General features: G+C 48.3%; 1 protein-coding gene across 1 annotated transcript in view; it reads right to left on the bottom strand.

The window, feature by feature from the left end:
• Window positions 1-16,697, bottom strand: part of LOC138751073 (helicase SRCAP-like) — a 29,207-nt gene extending 12,510 nt beyond the window's left edge. The window contains 9 exon segments of the mRNA XM_069913154.1: window positions 5,649-5,736; window positions 6,090-6,325; window positions 7,025-7,238; window positions 8,202-8,342; window positions 8,428-8,613; window positions 9,152-9,430; window positions 9,664-9,887; window positions 10,364-10,437; window positions 16,477-16,697. Of these exon segments, the coding sequence (XP_069769255.1) occupies window positions 5,649-5,736; window positions 6,090-6,325; window positions 7,025-7,238; window positions 8,202-8,342; window positions 8,428-8,613; window positions 9,152-9,430; window positions 9,664-9,690 (1,171 nt within the window). The 5' untranslated portion in view covers window positions 9,691-9,887; window positions 10,364-10,437; window positions 16,477-16,697.
• Between the last annotated feature and the right edge of the window lie 322 nt (window positions 16,698-17,019).

The following is a 17,019-nucleotide window of genomic DNA, read 5'->3' as shown; positions in this document are numbered from 1 at the left end:
CTCCCGGGGATCCGCGATTCTATATATAAACCCACTCCGGGGATCCGCGATTCTATATATAAACCCACTCCCGGGGATCCGCGATTCTATATATAAACCCACTCCCGGGGATCCGCGATTCTATATATAAACCCACTCCCGGGGATCCGCGATTCTATATATAAACCCACTCCGGGGATCCGCGATTCTATATATAAACCCACTCCCGGGGATCCGCGATTCTATATATAAACCCACTCCCGGGGATCCGCGATTCTATATATAAACCCACTCCCGGGGATCCGCGATTCTATATATAAACCCACTCCCGGGGATCCGCGATTCTATATATAAACCCACTCCCGGGGATCCGCGATTCTATATATAAACCCACTCCCGGGGATCTGCGATTCTATATATAAACCCACTCCCGGGGATCTGCGATTCTATATATAAACCCACTCCCGGGGATCTGCGATTCTATATATAAACCCACTCTCGGGGATCTGCGATTCTATATATAAACCCACTCCCGGGGATCTGCGATTCTATATATAAACCCACTCCCGGGGATCTGCGATTCTATATATAAACCCACTCCAGGGGATCTGTGATTCTATATATAAACCAACCCCCCCCACAATCAGACCACAGCCTGTGACCAACCCCCAGGGATCTTTTATTCTATCATATAAACCTCTCCCCCCCCAAAAAAACCCTTGGATCAGACCCATGTGTAATCCACTCCTGTATATACATTTTACTATATTTAACCCCCCCCCGCCCAAATCCCAGGATCTGTTATTCTACATATAAACCCCTGGATCAGATCCCACTGTGACCCACTCCCAGGGATGTTATTCTATATATAACCCCTTCCCACCCAAACCCTTGGATCAGACCCCAGCCTATGACCCACTCCCAGGGATCTGTTATTCTATATATAAACACCCCAAAACCCTGGATCAGATCCCAGCCTGTGATCCACTTCCTGGTCAGTGCCCTCCATAATGTTTGAGACAAAGACACTTTTTTTCCTTTATTTGTAAGCAAACAATTCATGTAATTAAAATGCACATTGCAGATTTTATTGAAGGTTATTTGTGCACTTTTTAAACAGTCCATTCATTTCAAGGCACCACAATATTTGGGACATAGCAATGGTATGCATATTAGTTATGTTCAGTGTTTTGTTTCATATCCCATGCATACAATGACTGTTTGAAGTCTGTGATTCATAGGCATGACCAGGTGCTGAGTATTTCCTCTGGTGCTGCTCTGCCAGGCCTCTTCTGCAGTCACCTTCAGCTCCTGCTAGTTTCAGGGGCTGGTCCTTCAGCACATGGATTTACATCAGGTGGGACTTATCCATTCAAGAATTTTCCAGTTTTTCGCTTTGGATAAAAACTCCTTTGTTGCTCTAGCAGTATGTTTGAAATCACGGTCTTGCTGCAGGATGAAGCACTGTCCAATGAGTTTGGAGATTTTTCCTTGAACTGGAGCAGATCAGATGCAGCAGCAAAATGAATTCTGAGGTGCAATCAGCAGTTACATCATCAATGAAGATAAGTGTGGCCACCGTACCTGCCCAGGCCACAACACCCCCACCATCACATTTCACAGATGAGGAGTATGCAGACATTCAGCATGACATTTGAAACCCTGGCAAAATTCTAGAGGTGTGGCGGAAAATGTGAGGTATAGGGAAACCAATGCCACCCACCACCCACCCAGTGTAAAGCCCATCAAAAGGTATTAGACACAGCCCAGGAACATCACAAGCAAATCCCTCCACATCTGTTGGAGAGCAATCATCAAGAACTCTGCACTCTGTTCTCACTACTGCCATTAGGAAAGCAGTCTAGGGGCCACAAGACTCGCCCCACCAGGTTCAGGAGCAGCTGGTACCCCTCCCCCCACCATCAGACTCCTCTTCGACAAACTCCATCAGGGGCTCATTTATGGACTCTAACTTTAAATAATAATTTAAACTATTTATATCAACCATTACTTAAAAAAGTTGAAGAGGATTTTTTTTATAAATGGATGACCCTGCCAATAACTTTAGTAGGAAGGATTAATTGTATTAAGAGGAATATTTTTCACCAAACACAATATCTTTTTCAAACCTTACCCATGCTGTTACAATAAAAGTTTTTCAATAATTAAACAAACACAAGGAAATGTCTTTAGAAAGGTAAAATGTCAAGAGTTTGTATAGAAAAGTATGAATTGGAGGTTTAGAGTTTCCGAACATTAAGAATTTTATTACCAAGTGGCTCAAATGGGAATTTCTTACTCCTTTTATTTGAGGAGGTTCAGCAATAGGAGTGTAAATAGCAGAGGAATCTATATACAAACATGATTCAAAGTTAATAACTGGCATGAAAGAAGCTCCATTGTTGAAATATTTGATTATTATTTGGAACAAGATAAATAATGAAATTGGAACAAAAGGAAGTGCATCACCTGGGACACCTTTCATTCAAAATAATCTCACACCTTTCACTAAAGATTTGGTTTCATAAAGGCATTAAAAATATAGGAGATTGTTATGAACAAGGTCAATTGATGTCATTTCAACAATCAACAATAACTCTGAATACTCTTTTTTTGCTATCTTCAACTGAGAGGATATCTGTGGGAAAAGTTAGGTCCAACAAGGATTTTTTTTAAACCAGCTTGTAATGAGCTGGAAATTCTCATTAGGAAAGGTAATACCAAGAAATTTATCTCTGTAATGTACTTTTTATTTCAAGCAGGCACTAGTAAATGGAGTTCACAAATCTAGACAGAAATGGGAGGCAGATCTAAATATTATTCAGTGAGAAAAAATGGTCATATCTCAGTCGAGACTGAGTATTATCAATTTAAGGTATAGATTAGTTCAATGTAATTATCCACATCAATTATATTTAATGCCACAAAAATTGAATAAAATGAAATCAGATTTATCAGATCAATGTTTTAGATGTGAAGAGATAGGAAACATTTTACACTCTACTTGGTCATAATCTTTGGGTGGACTAAGGGAATTTTTTTAAGAACAAATTAATGGCACCTTATTTCCACAAAATCCAGACCTATTTTTATTGGGAAATATAGAAGGGACAAGACCCAAGTAAAAATAATCATTCTATCAAGTGAAATTTATTAAAATAGCCTTAGCGGTGGCAAGGAAGTGTATTACAGTGACCTGGAAATCAGATGCATATTTAGGTATGGAGAGATGGAATGCAGAGACTCAGAAAGTTGCATTCCTTTGGAGAAAATGACATACAATTTAAGAAATAAATATCCTGCCTTTTTTTGCAAATTTGGAGCCCGTAGATGCAAAGTTTAGGGGTAAATGTGTAAAAGTGTTCTTCAGGCCTCAAGACCTGTAACAATCTTCTTCCCCAACATGGTTGTACAAACACTGTGGGATCTCAGTGTGCAAAATGAACCTTCATGAAATCCAGGATAATATTGTTCTCTTTTCTATATTTTATATAACTATATATCAGACATTTTTTTTCTCTTTGTGTAATTTCTGAGTGGGGGTTATTAGGAGGGAGGGGAGGGCAACTGCAGGGTAAAGCCAGCAGGTAACCATTATAGTTTTAAATTCAATCATTATTTGTTCATTTAAAAGTTTATTAATTACATGTATGGAAACATTTTAAATATTCAAAAAAAATTTATTGAATTTTTAAATTCTCTCCATATTACAATTTGTTTACATTGGATATGTTTCTTTCTTTGTTTATACGTGTACGTTGTGCAGTTTTTTTTTTGCACTACCAATAAATGGTGATTCTGCCTGGCTCACAGTGAAAAAGAACCTCAGCGTTGTATGTGATCCTTTGTTCCTCCACACTTTGCTCTTGCCATCACTCTGATACAGGTTAATCAGGTTTGGCAGTGGTTCTCAACCTTTATCTTTCCACTCACAGACCACTAAGTAATCCCAAAGCCATCAGTGCTTTGTGATTGGTAAGGGATTGTATGTGAGGGAAGGGAAGGTTGAGAATCACTGATCTAGACCCAATTGTGACTGAAATATTTTGCTTGAGAAAAATTTCCTTTGGAGTTATGAAACCGGGCATATCACGCGTCAATGAGGACGATTTAAACAGCGGTTTTCAAACTTTTTTCCCCACCCGCAGACCAACTTAAGCAATCCCTTACTAATCACAGAGCACTAATGGCAGAGGGATTACTTAAAGTATCTGTGAGTGGAAAGAAAAAGGTTGAGAACCACTGATGTGTGGTTTTCAGATTGAAGCCATGTGACGGCACAATCCAGGAATTTTGCCGCTACACAGGCAGTCTAAAAAGGAATGTGCGGGAATTTGGAGTCAATTCCAGCCCCGTGATTTATCCTGCAGGACCTCAACCACTTTTTGGGAGGGTAAATCATACCAGAAAAATTTATTGACGGTCATCCACTCAACTGCAGTCCCGGTGGGACTGATGCACTATGACCATGCAGGCAGTAATTATGTGAATTTTTTTCTGCAATTTTCCCAAAACTGCAGTCTAAAAACAATATTGGCCTCATTATCCAGAAGCCCTTTTGCCAGAACGCTGCAGGATCTTGTAATCTGGGCTCACTGGTGGTTTGGGTCTTGCAGTGTAACTTCTGTATTTCTGTGCATGAAGTCTTCTGTGGACAGCAGTCATTGACACATCTACACCTGCCTCCTGAAGAGGTGACAGGTGTTTGGGGATTCTTCTGCCATCAGAGGATTTCCAGCCTCCTTTGTAAATCTTGAGTTCACTAGTATGCTCTTTCTTCTTAATAATGTTCCACAGTTGATTTTGGTCATCCTAAGGTTTGGGCAACAGCTCTTACTATTTTATTTTTGGTTTTCAGCCTCTTAATGGCTTCTTTGACTTTCATTGGCACGACTCTCGATGTCATGAGAAAGTCAGGCTTATCTTGCAGGCCGATGAAACAGTGTTCACCGACCCTCAATGCAAAACACAAAGATGGCAACTTCAGACTCCAAAGGTAATTAAAAGCTTAGAAGCAAGCCTAGCTCTCCTATACCTGCACCAATGAAGCAATTCAACATACTTGAGTAATCATAACCATCGACGAAGCAAAATGTCCCAAATATCCAGTGCCCTGAAATGGGTGAACTTATGGATAAAAGTGCTGCAATTTCTACATGGTCAAAAATGTATATAACCTCTAATAAATGCCTGGATCAGATCCCAGCCTGTGATTCACTCGCAGGGATTTGTTATTCAATATATAAACCCCCAAACCAGACCCCAGCCTGTGACCCACTCCCAAGGATCTGTCATTCTATATATAAACCACCCCCCCCCCCGAACCCCTAGATCAGATCCCAGCCTGTGACCCACTTCTGAGGATCTGTTATTCTATTTATAACCCCACCAAACCCCTGGATCACATCCCAGCCTCTAAACCACTCCCAGGGATCTGTTATTCCATATATAAATCCCCCAAACCACTGGATCAGATCACAGCCTGTGATTCACTCCCAGGGATTTGTTATTCAATATATAAACCCCCAAACCAGACCCCAGCCTGTGACCCACTCCTGGGGATTTATTATTCTTTATATAAACCCCCCGAACCCCTGGATCAGATCCCAGCTTGTGATCCACTTGCGGGCAGAGGGAGGGAGGGTGAGTCCAGGACTGCCGTATCCCACCTTCCTCATGATCCGCGGTGAATTCCTCATCATCTGGTTCCTCCGACGAGGGGCGGCGCTCCAGGCATGGGTTGGGAGACCGTGCATTCTGAGCGATGGGGAGGGAAAAACCCATCAGCCAAAGAGTATAGACTGAGAGGTGGGTCGCCAACTGCTACCCCATAAACCCAGAGACCGCAGAGAGGATGGGTGAGAGGTATTTTTAGGTGGGGGGTCAAGGGTCTATGTCGAGCAGGAGTGGGAGAGAGTGGTTGGGATTTGCAAGCGGGGGGTGGGGAGGTGTCAGGGCTTCAAGAGGGAAGGGGAGCCGGGGAAGAGGGGCCTGGGGAGGGAGAGAGCCGGGGGGAGGGACAGACGCGGCCCTAGGTGAAGGAGCTGGGGTAGGGGAGGGAGAAGAGGCAAATGCAGGCCCGGGAGAAGAAACGGGCGCAGCCCACTGACCTGTGCGGCTTGACGAGACTGGTGTTCTTCCTCCTTGAGTGGCCCAGGGATCCGGAGCCCATCCTGGACACCCCTCAGAGGGGAAGGCAGGGAGCGCAACACCTCCTCCAGGGGCAGCTGGCTTTCCCGTCTCAGCAGCTCAATCTCCTGGCGCCGCGTCTCTGCATCATTCCCCGACTGCTGCTCCTCCACCTCGATGGTCTCCTCATCGTCCTCCTCCTCCTGTGGATGGAAGTCTGCAAAGGGGGGGGTGGGGTGTCCAGTCAGGGTGCTACAGGCCATTCGCTCCCTCTCCTCCCTATAGCTCCAATTCCTTGGCGGAACTCCCATATCCCTCCAAACATTTCACTTACTGCCCCTCCCCCCTACTCCCCACCCTTCCTGAGCACAGACCTAAGAGGGGACAGTGGACATGGAATGTGTGTCTCCAGCTTTGTACCACACCCACCACGATGGCTGGGGTTGGCTCGCTCCGGAGAATTCCTTTGAGCCCCAGACACTATCAATGCCCACGGAGAAGGGCAGCGACCGGTTCCGAAGGCTGTTCTGGTTCATTCCCACCCTCCCCTAGACATGCGCACACACACCAGCACACAGGTAGAAACTAGACCAGAGAAATTGTGTGTGTGCAAGAGAATGCGTATGTGAGACAGAATGGGTGGGGGGGGGTAAGAAGGTGGAGTTTCATTCTGCACCCCACCCTGGGAGTGTGTGACAGGACGGAGGAGAGGAAGCTTCACTCTGTTTCCCACTCCAGGAGTGTGGGATGAGACCTGAGGTGGTGGGGGGGGGGGGGGGGGGGGGTGGGTGGTGGGACGGGGGGGGGGGACGGACTTTATTCAGTGTCCCAACCCGGGAATGTGTGACGGGACAGAGAAGTGGGAGGGGGGGAATAAGAGCTTCACTCTGTGACTCACCCCGGGAAAGGCACCCACCTTCATCCTCTGCTGCGGAGTCAGACACCAGGGGGCTGGAGGTCCTCGACCCAGCCAGGGAGGAGCTGTGCTTGCTGGCGGGACGGGACTCAGTGAGGCTCTGGCTGAGCAGGTCAGAGTATTTTTCTGTCTGGCCGACAATGAAATCCAGCTGCAGGTCAAGGGCTTTCTTCCGCTTCTCCTCCAGCCGAGACTGCTGTTTAAAGTGGACAACCTGCATGGCCGGGCAAGTGATTGTCGGGGTGAGAGATGGCAGGGGGCGACCACTATAGAGAGCCAGGTCTCCCATTCCCCCCACCGACCTGCAAGAGACAGCAAGTAGCCCAAGGTCCCTCCATCCACGACATGCCCCACCGTTCACCATATACCACCCTCATCACCCGGTTCCTCCCCTCTTCCCTACCCCATCCTTTCTCCAGGGGCCCATATCTGAGGGGACAGCAGACAATGAACGTGTGTCTCCAGCTTTGTACCACACCCAGCAGTGCCGATGGCTGGGGTCGGCTTGCTCTGGAGTATCTCTCTGAACCCCAGACAACCTCAGTGTCCACAGGAAAGGACAGTGATCTGTTCTCAGGGCTGATATGGAAACTTCCCACTCCCACACTCCCCACCTGCCCCCAGATACGCATGCACGCAGATACTGCACCATGTGTGTGATAGGATGATGCAGCAGGGGAGCTTCACTCAGGGAAATACTGGTCTCAACCTCTTCCTTTCCCAAGGAACCCTCTCTCCTCCATCTGCCCCTGAGCCCTACCCTCTCACCCTCTGCCCCAGATGCACTCTCTCCCAGAGGATAGGGGGAAGAACTTCTCCCACCATTTGCCCTACTCCCTACCCCCAGAGGCCACTTTCCCCTCTCCATCAGGGCCCTCTTCCCATTCCCAATCCCCCAGAGACCAGTTCCCAATTTTTCCAGTGGGCTCCTTCCCCCCAACAGCGAACCCTTTCCCCACTCCCATAGCGGACTCCATCCCCCTCCCCAACCCCCCCAGCAGACTCCTTTCCCCTCCCCCAACCCACAGTGGACCCTTTTCCCCTCCCCTTACCAGACCCTCCATTTCCCCTCCCCTAACCAGACCCTCATTTCCCTCCACCTGACCCTCCCCCACATATCTCCTTCCTTCCCACGCCCGCCCGACTCTCCCAGCGCCCCCAGCCCCTGCCTTCTCACCTTCTCCACATTGGCCCAGAACTGCTTGACCTCCTTCGCAACAGATGCAGCAATCCTCCGCAGCTTGACCTGCTCCTCCCTCTTGGCCCTCTCCTCCTTCTGCCGCAGGTCTTCGTGGAAGCGCAGCACTGTCCGCGCCACCTGCCCGGGAGGAGAGAGACAGGTGAGGTGGGAGGCATGGAGAGCAGGGGAGTGGCTGGTGGGGGAGGGTGGGAGTTTTACTCACCTTCCTGGCCACCCCGCGCTTCCAGCGTCTCTCCTGGGAGAAGTCGCCTGACAGCCATTGCATCTCCTCACACAAGTAGTCCCACTGCGCCTTTGGGCGGAAGGGCTCTGGGACCCGGTTCAGTCGCCTCAGGGACCATAGGCCCTCGCGCCGCAGGCCCGAAATCCTGTGCTCTATCTTCGCTTCCTGGGGGTGGGGAGGAAACCAGCGAGTGCTGAGCAGAGACAGGGTCCAGGTGAAGGGGTCGGCAGCAATGAATGAGGGAGACTGGTGGGGATGAATCACCCAGATCCCAAGGGAAAGATGGGGGGGGGGGGGGGGGGGAAGATAGGCTGGGAGAGAGAGAGAGACAGGGGGGCTCCAAGATCCTGAGCGAAGGGTGGGGGTTGAGGATAGATACAGGGAGGGGAAGGTGGGGGGGTGGGGAGAAGAGAGGGGCACCCAGATCTGAAGGGAAGGGGATGGAGAGGGAGACAGAGGCACCCAGATCTGGAAGGAAGGGGGGTGGGAAGGGAGATGTACCCAGATCCGGAGGGAAGGGGGTAGGGAGGGAGACAGAGACACCCAGATCCAGAGGGAAGGGTGGGTGGGGAGGGGAACAGAGGATATCCAGATCTCAGGGGGTGGTTGTGTGAGGGAAAAGAGACAGGGAGCACCAAGATCCCAAGGAAAGGGTGGGGTAGGAGGGAGAAGCAATAGAAAAACCCCCAACCCCCTCACTCACGTGCTTGGCTTGCTCGGCGATCTCTGCCTGGGTCTTGTCCCAAGCCTGGCCCTTGCCACCCTGGTTGCAGGGAACTGTATCCAGGGGCCAGGGCCCCGAGGGCATCAGTCCCCGGGCCTGGAGATTGGGTGAGCCCTGGCTCTCGGGAGAGTCGCTGGCCAACGAGCCCAGGTGAGAGGGCGACGTTCCAGCACTGGAGGTGGGCGAAGAGGAGGTGGTGGTGGAGGAGGCTGAGGAGGAGGCGGCGCTGCCCGTCATCCTCTCCTCGGTCTCAGCAGCCTGCGGGCAGGAGCCACCACGGTCAGTGGAAGGATTGCCCCTGAGCACATCCCAAACCTCCCCAAAAATTAAAACCCATCATCCGGCCCCCTCTCCCCGCTGGCCCTCCCCAAACCCGTCTCCATGGGCCCTCCCCTCCCCCATCATGCAGACCCTCCCCCACTGCCGAACCTTCCCCCTCCATCAGTCTCTGCTGTTTGTGCCCTCTCTGTACACTTCTCCCCTCCCCGTACCTGAGTGTGGTTGGCCAGCTGATGCATGCTGCCTTCTCTCTGCCCCCCTCTGCACTGCGGACGGGCTGTCTCCCCAGCGTCGCATGGGCCGAGGACCTGGTGCGGGGCATGCTGGGGGAGGGACACATCCTGGTAGGCGGCTCGGTGTTCTGAGCTGCCCCTGCCCACGCACTGGGGCCCCTGCTGACCCAGCCTCCGCTTCAGGCAGCTGAGAAACACCCCACCTGGCGAGGGGAGGGTGGGGGGGGTGGAGAAGAGATGGGGGGAAAAGAAGAGATCGAGGAGGGTTCAAACATTCCATCTCACACCTTCTGGGTTGGGAGCAGAGTGAAGCTCCCACTCCCCCCACCCTCCCCTGCACCCCATCCAATCAGGCACTCCCAGGGTGGGACAGAGTGAAGCCCCCTCTCCCCTCTGTCTCAACACACACCCCCCCCCCCCCCAGGGTGGAACACAGAGTGAAGCTCCCTCTCCCCTTCATCCCAACACACACTCCTGGGGTGGGACACAGAGTAAAGCTCCCTCTCCCCTCCATCCCAACACACACCACCAGGGTGGGACACAGAGTGAAGTTCCCTCTCCCACCCCCCTGTCCTCGTCTCATCACGCACCCCCAGGGAGGGAAAATGCAAAACTCTGCAGCCTGGAGGATCATTTCCTGTCCCTCCCCACTCCAGTCACCACCCACCCCTTCCCCTACCTGGGTGCTGTGAAGTGTCCCCGTCTCCTTTTGCGTACCCTTCCACGGTGTTGGCTTAAGTTGCAACACTGTCCCTGTGTGTGGGAGGGTGGGGATAAAGAGACAAAATACCAGTTAATGATGGAACCACACGTAACCGAAAGACCCCCCCCCCCACCCCCCCAGCACTGTCACAGATAATACACCACACTGTCGCACTTCAGCTCCACTGGGAGGTGGTGACAGAAGTTGCTTTTCAAGAGTCAAGTTAGGTTACTCAGGCACAGTACAAGGAAAAGTGTGCATGGAGTACAGAAACAGGCAGGTTGGGCCCCAGCCTGAGCTGTCTTAGTACATCAAAATCTCCAGCATAGTACAGTCCCTTTGACCCAGTGTTGTGCTAACCCACTTACCTACTCTCCCAACTGCCTGCCATTTCCCGACTACATCACCCTCCATTTTTCTCAGCGCCATGTACCCATCTAATCATTTCTTCAAGAAATTCTATTGGAACCTGAGAACTTTACTGCACTGAAACAGCCCCATTGAGCCCTTCTAGTCTGTGTCGAACCACTTTTCTTGCTCATCCCACTGACCTGCACCCAGTCCATAGCCCTCCACACCTCTCCCATCCATGTACCTGTCCAAATTCTTCTTAAATATTAAAATTGATTCTGCATTCACCACCTCGGTGTGTTCCACACTCCCACCGCTCTCTGTGTGAAGAAGTTCCCCCTAAACTTTTCCCCTTTCATCCTTAACCTATGTCCTCTGGTTTGGATCTCACCCACCCTCAGTGGAAAATACCAACCTACATTTACTCTGTCTCTCCCCCTCATTATTTTAAATACCTCAATCATATCTCCCCTCATTCTTCTACATTCCAGAGAATAAAGTCCTAATGTCTTTTACCTTTCCCTGTAACTCAGTTCCTGAAGTCCCTGTAATATCCTAGTAAATCTTCTTTGCACTCTTTCTATCTTATTGATACCTTTTCGTAGTTAGGTGACCAAAACTGCACCCAATACAGATACTCCCCAACTTTCAACCCACGCGACTGGTGTCCATCCATTCATATGACCAAAATTTTACGCAGTTAATTTTGTAATTGACTAACTATACCAGGGAAACAGACTATGTCAGAGCCAAAATGTATGTACTTGCCTTGTTAGTCAGTGTCCTGGGGTCCATAGGCTGGGTGCAGCCATCTTGCTTCCTGTTCATGTATTGGTCTTCGGTTCGGGGGCTTAACTCTCGCGCATGCGCCAACTGAACTCTAATACGCAAACCCACCATGCATGCGCACAGGAATCAATGGCCACGCCCAGCTTACGGACCCTGGGACGTTGACTAACAAGGTAAGTATGCAATTCCGAGATGCTTCCATTCCGAGATACAATCGATCTTTCGATCCGTATTACTGTTGTAAGTTGGGGAGAACCTGCATTCCAAATTCGGCCTCACCAATGTCTTGTGCAACTTGTCCCTGCTCTACCACTTGTGGCCAGCAGCGCATTCCATGCACCCACCACTCCCTACTTGAACTTGCTTCTTACATCCCCCTTTCTGTACTTACTACCAAGCACCTTAAAACTATGCCCCCTGGTGTCAGCCATTTCAGCCCTGCAGAAAAAGCCTCTGACCATCCACACAATCAATACTTCTCATCACCTTTTCCACTTCTGTCAGGTAACCCCTCATCCTCTGCCACCTCAAGGAGAAAAGACTGTGTTCACCCAAACTGTCCTTGTGAGGTGTGCTCTCTAATCTTGGCAGCGTCCTGATAAATCTCCTCTGCACCCTCTCTATAGCATGCACATCCTTCCCGTCATGACCAGAACGGAGTGCTGTATTCCAAATAGGGAAGTGGGGAGAGCGGGCAGGTAGGCAAAGGGAACTCGTGGCCAACTCCTACTCATTTCCACAGGGGTTCTCAGTCAGTCAGGCTGTGACCTGACCTTGAGACTGGAGGAGGAAGGGTGTTAAGGGCTGTCGTACGTTACAACAGGATATGGACAGGATGCAGAATTGGGTGGAAAAGTGGCAGATGGAATTCATTCCGAGAAGTGTGAGGTGGTGCATTCTAAAGGTCAAATTAAAGGCTGAATAAAAGGTTCGTAGTCCAATACTTAACAGTGTGGAAAAACAGAGGGACCTTGGAGTCCAAATCCATACATCCCTCAAGGTCACCACACAGGTTGATAGGATAGTTAAAAAGGCCTGTGGGACACTGGGCTTCATTAGTCGGGGGATCGAATTCAGGAGTCGTGAGGCAATGATGCAGGGTTATACAACTCCGGTGAGACCACACTTGAAATATTGTGTTCAGTTCTGGTCCCCTCATTACAAGGATGTGGAAGCTCTGGACAGGGTGCAGAGGAAATTGACCAGGATGGTGCCTGCATTGGGAAACAAGTCTTTTGAGGCAAGGTTAGCAGAGCTGGGACTTTTCTTTTTGGAGCGTAGAAGGGTGAGAGGAGACTTGATAGAGGTCGACAAGATTCTGAGAGGCATAGATAGGGTGGACGGCCAGCAGCTGTTTCCCGGGGGCAACAGTTTCCACCCATCGATCAAAACATACCAGGAATTGTAGGGTAACTGGGTATAAATTGGACTGCATTGACTCATGGGCTGAAGTGGCCTGTTACTATGCTGTATGTCTAAATTTTAAAAATTAAAGTGAAGAGAGGGAAGTGCAGGAGAGGCATCAAGTGCCTTGCCAGGTGTGGTGGTGGAGAAGGATGGAATGTTTAGGGACGTTTAAGAGACTCTTAGACAGGCACTCGGGATGCTCTCCCCCATCCCACTCACATTACAAATAGCATCCCCCTTGGTGTGGTGGTTCCTCTTCCTCTCTGCCAGATCCAGTTGACCAGACTCAGTTTGTTGCCCGCAGAGTTATACCCGTGGAAGTTGTGCACCTCTGTATTGAACTGTACGATAGCAATCTGTGGAGCCAGGCCAGGGCACAGGGATCAAGGAGTTTCACTTTGATTTCAAGGCATATTCAGATTTATGGTCAGATCACATACCTGACATCCCATACAACCTTGAGATTCCTTTTTCCATCAGGCCAGACAAAATTAGTATACTAATTGGCTTAAGACTTTAAAAGAAATCTACAAGATTGTGAGAGGCATAGATAGGGTGGACAGCCAGTGCCCGTTTCCCAACCTGGGAGCAGCAAACACCAGAGCACATCTGTACAAAGTGAAAGGAGGAGTTTTGTGGAGATGTCAGGGCTGAAACATTATGGGCACTTTTGTTATTCTCTCTGTGTTGCATGGTTTACATTTCTTTACGTGTGTACATTGAGGAGATTTTTTCATTACCAGTAAGTGGTAATTCTGCCTGGCTCTCAGGGTTGTATGTGATGTTAAGATTTAATTTATTGTTATGTGATAAAAAGTATATCACACAAAATGCCTGCATGTACTGACAAGAAACCTGAAATTTAAGACTCTTGACAGGCAGGTGGTCGGAAGAAAAATTGAGGGTAAAGAGGTAGGAAGGAATTAATTTTTTATATTTAAATACAGACATACAACACGGCAACAGGCCATTTCGGCCCATGAGTCCACACCCCTTGAAACGTTTTGAACAGTGGGAGAAAACCAGAGCCCCCGGGGAAAACCCACAGACACAGGGAGAACGTACAAACTCCTTAGAGACAGCACAGGATCAGAACCCCGGTCCTGATCGCTATAAAGGCGTTGCGCTAACTCCAACTGTGGTGGGAATATACGGGTTGGCACAACAGATGGCGGTGAAGGTCCTGTCTGTGCTGAGTGATAAGAGAATTGATGTTGACTCTGTGAAAGGAGACAGAGGGAAAGGGGAGAAGGGAGGGAGAGAGAACTAACTGCATCCACCCTGTTTTGTCGACTGCAGACTGCAGTGCAGGTGTGGCAAATTACTGATTGAAGAGGCCACCTGTATGGCAAAATAAAGCTTTGCAAACCTTTTTTTTTTGCGCGTGCAAATGGCCAAATGTAACTTGCCTGAAGCTGGTAAACATTGGAAAATTCACACTGTTTTAAACCAGCTGGCGATTGGTGCACGTGCAATTTTCTGGGACTCTAACAACTGCACATTTTCAAAGATGCTAACAGGAAAACAGGAATGCAAAATATTTATATGGAGAGGCTGCCAAAGTGAAGTGCTCAAAGCAGCCAAGGACTGGACAACCGGCTCACTTCGTGAGCCCGCCCACCGATTTTAAACCCCAATTCTAACATCTGATGAGCATAGCAAATGCTTGATGCAAGATGCCTTTTCTTTGGGGGAATAAGAAAGGAATTATTGCAGAGATTATTAACAGAAAACAACTTCGAGTGTTGTTGGAAATTGCATGAAAATATGCACAAAATAATTTTAAAATAAAAATCCAGGCCTGGAAATATTTGTTTTGCCTGTATTCAGTGCACAAATTTGCTTTCTTTCCAAAAAGCCTCTTGTCTTTTCAAGGGTTCATTTCTGTGGGAAAACATCGTGCAAAGAACAAATTTAATAATGTTTTTTAAAAATCCCTGTCATAATATACCCTTTTATTTTTAAATCATATGGTCTAAAGTCAAAAGATGCCAAAGTAAAACATACTTTAACTTTTGAAGCACAAACATACTCACAAACCCTTTGCAAGAATATTCATATGACATTTTTTAAAGCATAACCAGTGGCATGAAAATCATTTGCTAAAATATTCACACAAATATACTTTTTAAAAAAAAACACACAACCAGTCACCTAAAATTAAAACAGGCAGGAAAACTCTTTGCAAAAATATTCCCATTAACACACTTTGTTGTAAAGACACATCTAGTATCTTAAAATTTAAACAAGATATTTCTTGCAAAAATATTCTCATGAACACACTTTGTTTTAAAATCCTACAAAACACAAACACAAAAATTCTTCACTAAAATATTCTGATGAACATGCTTTAAAACACAACCAGCTTCTTTAAAATTTAAACAGAACAACATTACTTAACAAAAATATTTCAAAGAACATTGTTTTAAAGACATATCCAGTGGCTTAAAATTTAAACAAACAGGAAATTTCTTTGCAAAAATATTCCCATGTACACTTTGTTTTCAAACAGTCTAAAATTTAGACTGGAAATTTCTTTGCAAAAATATTTCATTGAACATATTTTGCTGTAAAGACCTTGCCAGTGGCATAACATTTAGACAGCAAAATTCTTTGCAAAAATATTCCCATGAACACTGGCCTAAAACTTAAAATTTAGACAAGAAAATTCTTTGCAAAAATATTCTCATTGAAGCTGCTTTCTGAACCAGCAAGTGGCCCAAAATTACTACTTGCAACTATAATTCTCCTGAATGTGCTTTTTTCCTCTCTCTCAACATGCATAGGAGACACGATAGGGCAACACAAACCCTACTTGCAAGCAGAAGAAAAATCTCCATCAGACTTTAAACATGCACTTCCCCATTCAAAAGGTCTTTTTTTTGGCGGGCAAGGGTGACCTAGCTGCACAGAACAACACACAAAGTTTTTAAAATACAAAATTTAATATTTTTTTTAGAAAAGCTGCAAATTTTAAATGGGGAGGGAATTAAATGCCCAGAAAGGGTATTGGTCGTCCTTCAGAAAGCGTGCAATTGTGTTTAATTCTATCAAATAAAGTTTCCACACACAGAAAAAAAAATGCATCATCACCCACCCTACAAATCCTTGGAGCTCATTTTATAGAGGGAAAGGTTATTTTTTCTGGGGGTGGCAGAGAAAAGGAGTCAGCATACGCTCCCCAGAAGCACCATGTGCAGAGAGGGGACATTATGACGTCAGAGCCCAGGAGTGGCGTCATTGCGTCCCCAGCGGGGCAAAGGTAGAAGCCGTGGGGGGAAATGAGGTGACGTCATCACGTCGCCAGCGGGGCAAGATAGATAGTGGGGAAGGGGGGGTAAAAGATGGAGGCGGGGGGAGCAAAGCGAGCGATGCAATCAGCGTCCATCCGCCGTCCCGCGCCCCCCGGAGGAGGTCACCGTCCCACCCCACCACCGTTCTTTGCGCTCCCCCTCGGGGTGGGGCGGAGAGGCGGCGGGAGGATGAGGAGAGGATGGTGGGGGGAGGAGGGAAGATGGTTGACGGCGAGTCTCGGGGCCTACCTGCCTTAGGCTTTTGCCTTTTCACAAAAATATGGGGTCAGGCGACGCCATCCGCCGTCCATCGGCCTCAATCCGACTCCGCCGGCGCCCGCGCTGCTTTTTCGTCCCCGCCTGGGGAAAGAGAGGAGGGGGGGGGGGTGACTGAAGAGCGAGGAGGAAAGGGGAATGGCTCGCCGGCGCTGGGGGCCGTCAAAATGGCGGAGCCGGCCGTCGTCGCAGCCTCGCTTTCAGGCTCTGGCCGCGCCTCCCACTCTCTGTCTCTGTGTCAGCTCTCGCGAGAGTGGCCGCGCAGGGGCTGCTGGGAGATGTAGTCTCCAAATGTGCCTCTGATGATAACACACATTTCCAGAAGGTTTGCTTCCTGATCAAAGAAAATGTTGGGGACTACAATAGATAGGGTCTGTCCGGGAGCCTCCACGTCAATGCAATCACAAAGAAGGCTTGCCAGCGGCTCTACTGGATGATGATTTGCCATTAGCCCCTTTTTTCCTCTGGCATCCCAGTTAATTGTCCCAGGCTAGGAAGCTGTTTGTGCTGCTTCCA

This window comes from Narcine bancroftii, unplaced genomic scaffold (genome assembly GCF_036971445.1).
Source record: "Narcine bancroftii isolate sNarBan1 unplaced genomic scaffold, sNarBan1.hap1 Scaffold_646, whole genome shotgun sequence".
Lineage (NCBI taxonomy): Eukaryota > Metazoa > Chordata > Chondrichthyes > Torpediniformes > Narcinidae > Narcine > Narcine bancroftii.
This window is presented reverse-complemented; position numbering and strand designations above follow the sequence as displayed.